Raw genomic sequence first — 9,136 nt, forward strand, 5'->3', positions numbered from 1 at the left:
GCCGCAGCTCCAGTCAGCGTGCAGCCCTGAGCCGCAGCTCCTGTCAGCGCGCCTTCCAGAGACCCAGCTCCTGTCAGCGCGCCTTCCAGAGACCCAGCTCCTGTCAGCGCGCCTTCCAGAGACCCAGCTCCTGTCAGCGCGCCTTCCAGAGACCCAGCTCCTGTCGGCGCGCCTTCCAGAGACCCAGCTCCTGTCGGCGCGCCTTCCAGAGACCCAGTTCCTGTCAGCGCGCCCGCCAGAGATCCTGCCTGCCCGTCCGTCGCCGGAGATCCTGCCTGCCCGTCCGTCGCCAGAGATCCTGCCTGTCCGTCCGTCGCCAGAGATCCTGCCTGTCCGTCCGTCGCCAGAGATCCTGCCTGCCCGCCCGTCGCCAGAGATCCTGCTCCAGTCTGCCCGTCCGCCTGGCCGTCCGCCAGAGGTCCTGCTCCGGTCTGCCCGTCCGCCTGGCCGTCCGCCAGAGGTCCTGCTCCGGTCTGCCCGTCCGCCTGGCCGTCCGCCAGAGGTTCTGCTCCGGTCTGCCCGTCCGCCTGGCCGTCCGCCAGAGGTCCTGCTCCGGTCTGCCCGTCCGCCTGGCCGTCCGCCAGAGGTCTTGCTCCGGTCTGCCCGTCCGCCTGGCCGTCCGCCAGAGGTCCTGCTCCGGTCTGCCCGTCCGCCTGGCCGTCCGCCAGAGGTCCTGCTCCGGTCTGCCCGTCCGCCTGGCCGTCCGCCGGAGATCCGGCTCCTGTCGGCGCAGCCTGCTCTGCCGTGGGAGGCCCTGCCTGCTCGGCCACGGGGGATCCGACTGGCTCATCGGCCGGGTTCCTCCTGTCTGCTGGTGCCCTCCTCCGGACCCCCGCCTCCCGCCCGGTTCGGTGTTGTTGGGTCGCCGGGTGTCGACCCTTGTGGGGGGGGTACTGTCATGATCTGTGGTGTGGGGCTCAGTTTTTTCAGCTGCCCTGAACGCCTCATCTCCGCCAGCTCTTGATTAGGGCTGATGCGCTACACCTGTACCAAGCCCTATTTAGACAGCTCTGTGACATTCCTCCAGCGCCAGATCGTCGTGGTTTCACCCTGCACGTATCCAGCCTCTGTTACCTGTCTGTTTCCCGTATAACCTGTCTGCCTGCCTGCCTGTTGACGACCCTGTGTTCCGGAACCTGGATATTCGCCTCTGCTCGTTCCCTCACTGGTAACTCTGCCTCCGCTAATATTTGGACCCCCTGTATGTTTGACCCCTGGACTGCTCTCTGGCATCTCCCTTTAGATCACGGACTTGGTTTTTGCTGCTCATCGGAAAACACGGATGCACATGCCGCTGTCTTCCACCACCCGGACACTCTGATCACCGTCAGTTTCAATATTACCTTGCTATTCGTCAGTCTGTTAAATAAACCCCCATTACCTATCCCTGGGTTTTCTGATAATTTATGAGTCCTCCTTGCTGGTACGTGACATCCACAGCGTTGTGAAAGACTCATCACAAATTATCGCAAACGTTTGATTTCAGTTATCGCTGCCAAAGGTGGCCCAACTCCCTATTAGGTTCAGGGGGCAATTACTTTTTCACATAGTGTTAGATAAGTTTTTTTTTTTTTTTGTGCCTTAATAAATGGAATCAACATTTCAAAACTGCATTTTGTGTTTCCTTGGGTTGTCTCTGTGTGATACTAAAATTGGTTTGATGATCTGAAACCTCTGTGAGTGATAAATATGCAAAAAACACAGAAATCAGGAAGGGGGCAAATACATATTCATGGCACTGTAACTAACCAGCACATTTGACATTAACGAGCCTCTTTCTCTGTCCCGAGAGAGAATCACTGATCTAAACAGCTATAAGTAAGACTTTTTAGAGATAGCCTATTTTGTGTTCTAAAACTAAAACCATTGTGGTTCTTAGTTTTTCTTTTTCTCTAAAGGATCACTGGGATTGAGAGCTATTGATTTGTGTAATGTTCCTTTGGTGTGACAGTGAAATACTGTTTTTGTTGTTTTAGGATGCTGATGGAGACACTGTGGCTCAAGACCTCGTTGGACAAAGAATGAAAATCTACAAAATGAAGATCAAACTGTCAGAGAACTGTGATGGTGTTGGTATCGTGGTGGAGGGGGTGAGAGTTCTTGCTGCTCTGGGTAATGTTCCTAGGGCTTGTGCCATGCTTGTTGGATTGACGTATGCAGTTGACCTTGCCCATCCCAAAGAACTGAGGTACACTTTTGAAGTATTCCAGAAATTTTTCCTTGAACTGGATTGTGCAAGGCTGTCCCCAAAAGTGAACAGCCTCAAGATTAAGTTTGTGAGTTAAACATGGACCCTTACAGAGTGAAAGGCAAGAGAGGTCACTCCATAATGTTATGTGATTACCTTTGATGCTTCATTTAATGGCTCTCTTTTAGTCTTTCAATCGTGCACCTGTCAGCTGGACCCCACCCAGGTGGCCCCTGTTGTTTGACAGGCTGAATTTGTGATTTTCTTTTGTTTTTATTTGTCTTTCATTGTGACATTCACTGAGGAGTGCTACTTTTTTAGCTTTTTTTTTTTTTGTTCAGTAACGTTGTCACTAACGCTTTATTATAACACTTATGTAATCAAATTTACATTTTTCCAGACAAAGTTTTATAAAAATAAAGTTGGCTGTAGTCCAAGTGGTGTTGGGTTCAAACTTTGTTTGTAACGTTGTTCACCACTAAGCCCAAGTAGTACAGAAATGTATTCATTCACACTTTTTTTTTTTTATTTATTATTTTTGGTGGGGGGGTGGAGGGGAGGGGGTGCAGGGGGTTCATTTTTAAATGTTGTTGACAAAATAAATGTGTTCCCTGTTCACTATTTATGTGTGACAATCTGTTGGCCCAAGTGAAACTAACTGGAACCACGAAGAGATGTTGGCTAAATTATACTGAAGAAAATTACTGCAACAAAGAGACAAAAAAAATAAATAAATAAATAAAGTTGAATAGAGTTGAATTTATCTAGAGAAAGCTATTTGTCAGTAAATATAATTTATTTTAAACATTTCAATCAGCTAATGTTTTAAATAGATTTCTTGTAAGCATTATTAATTTTACTTGGGTAACTAGTAAATTTAATTTGATTTTCTCTACAAATTCAGTGATTATTTGTGAAGTTTTTTCGGAAATTGAGTAAATGCAATTTAAAATTACCCATGGGTAATTCACAAAATATGGAGAAAAGATTATTTTAGAAGTACTTAATTTATTGCAATAAATTAAGTACTTCTAAAATAATCTTTTCTCCATATTTTGTGAATTTTAATGAGTTTGTCTCACATTTTTAGTGAATTCACTGTAATTGTGCATGAATACTAAGTAGATTTTATGTAATATTTTTAATTAAATCAAACAACTTTTACTCCCATTTTGACATGGAGTTGCTAAATCCAACACATTTGTTTATGTTCTGTTATATAGCATGTTCTCAATTTTTTTATTTAAATTTTTATTTAAATTTAGTTCATTAGTTCAATATATTCTAATCAAAATGTAGGTAATTTAAATTACTCAATTATATCAAGTGTCACTTTGTTGCCATAATTTTATTGAGTAGCTTCAGTTCATATTTTTTACGGTGTGGAAATATTTCTGTGGCTTAACTTCTGACAACTTGGACGTCTTTAAATATTTATGATGTAGCTATTTATTTTATTTTTAAATGTATTTATGTTTTTAAACATACAGATTTGATTTCCATGGGGTCCATTAAAGAGGTGCTGAAAATGCAGGTGCATTTTGAAGGACGCCAAAGAATAACTGGATGATCTGTTCAGGTTGAATAATATAAATGTTAGAGGAGCAATGACTTACCGTCCCAGGAGAAAGTCTCGTCCCAAACAGACCACATCTGCACGGTGAAGAAAGGCGCCCAGCAAACCACGTACGCCACCACGATCACGAAAGTCATCTTGACCGTGCGTAATTTGGCGCGAGAGATGGAGCTGACGCTGCTGACCGAATTCCTGCCCAGAATCGCGTTCTTGGTGGCCTCCGCCACCGCTTCCGCTCTCTTCCTCTTGGTCTTGAATTTGAGATTCCTCCAGATGGTGCGACATATAAATCCGTAACAGAACACAAGCACGACCACGGGCACCAAGAAGATCCCCGCTGTGATCCAGGTGATGTATGCGCGAAGACCCCATGGTTCCACAAAGTGTCCCCAGCAGTCGTAGACGGCCGAGCCAGGGCGGACCTCGCTCAGGGAGAAGATGAAGTACTGCGGGGTGCTGAGGACCAGGCTGCACGCCCACGTGGAGCCGATCATGAAGTACGCCCGCAGCGTGGGCTGCTGGAGCGTCTGCAGTGGGTGGCAGATAGCGATGTAGCGGTCCAGGGTCATCATCACCATCATGTAGGTGGAGGCGAACATGCCCAGGACCTGCAGGTGCTTCACGATGCGGCACAAGAAGTCCGGGCCGTAGAAGCGGAAGGTGATCTCCCAGCAGAGCTGCGGCAGCACCTGGAAGAAGGCAACCACCAGGTCAGCCAGGCTCAGGTGCTTCATGAACAGGTGCATCCGCGACAGTTTCCGACGGGTTCTGTACATGGCCAAGAGCACGCTGACGTTTCCGACTACTGCTGCAAGGAAAGCAAGACTCAGGACGGTGATCTCGATCTTGGCAACCTCCTCGTTCCGTCCAAACGGGTCGGTGTAGTTTCTCCTCTTGCTGATGTTCCCAGCAGCCGCCGTGGCCCCGCTTTCCAGCTGCTGATACATACCAAACCCTTCGGAGAAGTTGTTCCCCGAGATGTTGCAGGAGCTCTCCGAGGAGAAGAGCATGGTGGCCACCTCTCCTCCGGGCGCACGGAGGTGCCTGCCCACCAGTGCGTAACCGTCACCAGTGGAAATTGTGGCAGTCAAAACTCTTTGATGCTCCGCTGGGTTTGACCACAAAGAACGTAGAAAGGCAAAGAGAGAGAGAGAGGAAAATATAGATATATATTCTCAGGTGTCGCAAAAGCAGCCCGGATTCTTTTCTGAGCTGCGTTGCTGCAGATCCGGTCTCTTTTAAAGACTCCTGCCCCAACGATCAGCCCCCGCCCCCCCGAACCCGCTCACACATGTACACACTCACACACGCACGCACACACATTTCCTCTCCCCTATACTTACTGAACACCGAAGTGATACAAAACACAAAAGAACCAACAACCTGCTGGAATGAATCTGTCATCTGACTGTGGTCACATAAAATAAATATTATTTTTATGACTGAAAATTATTTTGGGACATATTTTGAACGAATGAAATATTTTTTAAAAATATGTTCAAATAAAGTAATAATAATTATTATTATTATTATTTAATTTGCACATATTTTTAAAAAATAATTATATAAATGTTATGAAATACTAGATATAAATTAAATATTAATATTTTTACTACCTTCGATTCTTTTCTATATTACCAGTTCTAAATGTCAAAATGAATTATCACTTTAGACATATTTTCTCCATCTGTTTTTTTTTTTTTTTTTCCTATCCAGGTGTAGTTGTATTATATGAAGTCCTGAAACTCCACATTTATTGATTATTGACACTTGAAATGTACCTATTTTTTAAAAATGGTTAACCATCATTAATCTGGAACTCCAGTTTCCAGAAAACTTGGGAGATTTAATTTTAAACATCTTTAGAGGCACAAATAGGCTGCAAAAGAAAATTTACTTTTATATATGTTTAACATATAAATCTAGTATTTGACGCCAGAGATTCATTTAAAAGCTGATTGGATGCAAACATATAAATTATTTCTAAATCCATTAATGCTAAAATAGTTTCCATACCTTTCATATATATATATATATATATATATATATATATATATATATATATATATATATATATATATATATATATATATAGAATAGAATTACTGGTTAAGGTGGCAGATTATGATTCCGGTTAGAGAATCAAGGCACTTGGAGAGAGAGAGAGAGATCTGTTTGTCTTCCTTAATAAAGATTGTTGGACTTTACCATCATTGTACTGCATAAGTACAGCAATAAAAATGTATTACAAAAAGCTCAGCATATTATTCAGCAGTTAAATGAATAAACATTCCTAAATAAGCTGCTATATGAGCATATAATTTCAAGGTTCACCCTAACGTTTGTGCAAAACTGCTACTTAAACATATTAAAACAGCACAGATGCAATATTAGAGAAACATTCTCACATATATTTTAAAGCCACACTGATCAGCACAGTAAGGAGGCTAATTCAGCATCTATCTTGCATCCTGTCTCTTCTCTGAGCTCTCTCCAACCAGTAAAATCCAGCCCAATACTGACTATTGTCCTCTCTCTTTTTCTGTTACTTTTTCTTTCTTTTCCTCTCTTCCTCCAAGAATATCCTCTTGGGTTTCATCTATCCCAGAACAAACATTTTGAAGTGTAGTTTTTAGCTTGGGGACGATGGCTCCAGGAATTACATGATAAATGAAACACATCATTTTAAGGTCAGAAACTTACAAAATGCTACTTTAAGTTAACAACACATTTTCACAATGAAAAAAATCAACGAAGGAATGTAAAACCTTATCAATTACTAAGACAGACTTAATGTATTAACAATGAATATATTGATTAATTTATGCTCAGACATTAACCTTAGGTTTTCCTTCATTTTGATTGATTAAATGTGATGTTCCCATGAAAAGCAGCTGATTTTCTCCTGCATAAGATAGTTAATATCTTCTTTACGGCAGTTCATTCCCATTATTCTCTTCTGTCTGTGCTGCACTCTTCCACAGTGTTTAATTTTGTATATTTAAAAAAAGGCAGAAAAACCAAGTAAATCCTCCCATCTGTTGAGTTGGAGTCTTTTCATTTAGATTTTTCATTTATTTAGTATTTAAATGATTGTGTCCACAATAAGAGTTATTGTTAGTTGTAATTAGCATCTAATTTGTGTGAACCATCAGTTGAATATTGATTTAGCCTTTAATTGAACCCCCAACATGCTGTTTTTGTGTGCGTGTTCATGAAACGATCTTGTTTTTCCTGTTGTTTCATCATTGACCAATAAAGCTGCCGCCTTCATCAACATGTAATGGGAAAACGCCTGAGGGCAGGTTAAACTTTTACCAGAAAACACTACAACATCCCAGAGTTCTGCATTGGATTCTATTATTTTCTCTTTTGTTATTTACATAACAAATAAATGCTTGAATTGTGCATGAGTGATCATTTTTATGGATCTCGCTCTTTATGTTTTGGTGGATTGTTTAACTCATGGATGGCTTCATGTCCCAATTTTAAAGTGGATCTTTTTGTTATTTGGATTTTATATGGATTATGTTAACACATTATATTTTCATTCATTTTATTGAATGTTCAAGCCTGAAACTCAGCATTTCCATCAGAAACTCACCTAGAAGTACAGTATGAAAACTATCCATCAGACTAATCACTCTGTTTCAGAGTTTCAGTAAAAACAAGTTGAGCAGAGATGCACATGGCTAAAACTGCTAAAGAATTAATGTCTTTTAAGTACAGATAAAACAACACATGCAGTTTTTTTTTTTTTTTTTTACATAATTTTGTACATTTATCTACATCCCATAGAAGAAAGTCTCTCTATTCTCTTTTTGTAAAAGTGTTGTTTTTTCTTTATTTTTAAAACCTTACAATAGAAATAAAAATGTAGTTCTCCAAAAATGTCAGATTTCCTATTGTAGACATTTATAAAAAATAATAAGTTGTCTTTTCAAAAAGTGTTGTAACATTTGTGGCTCTAAATAAATTTTATTTAGCTGGGCTGAGGGATAAATGACTCTTTGGACTGTAAAGATTGCAGACCCCTGCCTAAATCATAGTTTATCTAAAAATAATTAAATTAGCAAGCAAAGTATTTTAACTCCGTCACAATAGTGCCTGAAACTTGAATTTTCTTTCTTTAATGGACTTTCCCCAATCATTTTTGTGTACTACATTGTTTACCATTTTGAGCAACAAAAAGCTTTAAAACACAAGTTAATGATCTTTCGAACAGTTGGCAAATTGTTAGCTAGCACAGATAGCTAGCATTTGTGACTCCTGTCTTATTCAACAGTTTAACTTAATCCTTATAGGTAATTGAACGCATTTTGACTAGTCAAAGACTGTTTTTACTCGTATGTTTTAATTAAATGTTGCCAACCATTTTATTTAATGTCACAACCTAACCATAATGACATAACTTGCTAGTGTGTTAGCTTTGCTTAGCTGCCAATAGAAACCTTGTATATCTTGGAGCAAACAACTTAGTTGGTTCCTGGTTCATTACAGGCTGTAATATCACTTGGTCATCGTTAGAAAAAGATCATGGTTACTGCTAAAATGCATATAATGCAGCTGTGACATGCAGTAGCACTCACAACCACTAGAGGCCACATATTCACCAGTGTAATTATCCTCCATGTCTGCATGGATGCACATACACCACCTGACCATGTTTTGGAGTAAATGACAGTATCAGCAAAGGGGATATCTACAGCAATCTTTTTAATATGACACTCATCAGCCACTTTATAATGTACAGAACATCTTTCTCTATTAGACTGAGATCTGGTGACTGTGGAGGGCATTGGAGTATTAACAAAAAAATATAAACTATGTCTATAAATGTGTAGCATGAAGCAGTATCAGTGGTGTGGATCTGGATGCAGGTTAGTGTGGCGCATGTGACCAAACCAAACAGCACACCAGTAGGGAGCTACATGCAAGATGACGAGATACAGCATGTTGAGCTCAAGGTCTTTTATAACCCAGGTGCTCAGATGAAAAGAAATCCTCCATTCAGAATCCAGTGGGATTCAGAATCCAGTGGCCAAGTCAGTCTCCATATAAGCCAGGGCATCAAATCCTCTGCTATAACATCTAGGTCCCAACAACCAGCTAGTACTCAGTACCAAGTTTACAAATAACAGCAGTGACACTAAAGAAAAAGAAAAAAAAAGACAAAAACTCTACAATCTTAACACAGCCGAGGTGCTCCCCCCAGATCAGAACCAAGGCCTCCATCTGCTTTCTAAATTAACCTGCTAATGAACCACTGGGTTAAACACATCACCCAGCTGTGCAAACATGTGCTTATCTGAAAACAGGGGTCAACAACAGCAAGAAGAAAAAAGCCCCGTGTTCATTCAGAAATTATAGAG

At 41.2% G+C, this 9,136-nt stretch overlaps 1 protein-coding gene across 1 annotated transcript in view; it reads right to left on the reverse strand.

Annotated features, from left to right (window-relative positions):
* Window positions 1–4,830, reverse strand: part of avpr1ab (arginine vasopressin receptor 1Ab) — a 34,639-nt gene extending 29,809 nt beyond the window's left edge. Inside the window, exon 1 of the mRNA XM_041977173.1 lies at window positions 3,805–4,830. Within this exon, the coding sequence (XP_041833107.1) occupies window positions 3,805–4,774 (970 nt within the window). The 5' untranslated portion in view covers window positions 4,775–4,830. The remainder of the gene's footprint in view (window positions 1–3,804) is intronic.
* Between the last annotated feature and the right edge of the window lie 4,306 nt (window positions 4,831–9,136).

This window comes from Melanotaenia boesemani, chromosome 23 (genome assembly GCF_017639745.1).
Source record: "Melanotaenia boesemani isolate fMelBoe1 chromosome 23, fMelBoe1.pri, whole genome shotgun sequence".
NCBI lineage: Eukaryota > Metazoa > Chordata > Actinopteri > Atheriniformes > Melanotaeniidae > Melanotaenia > Melanotaenia boesemani.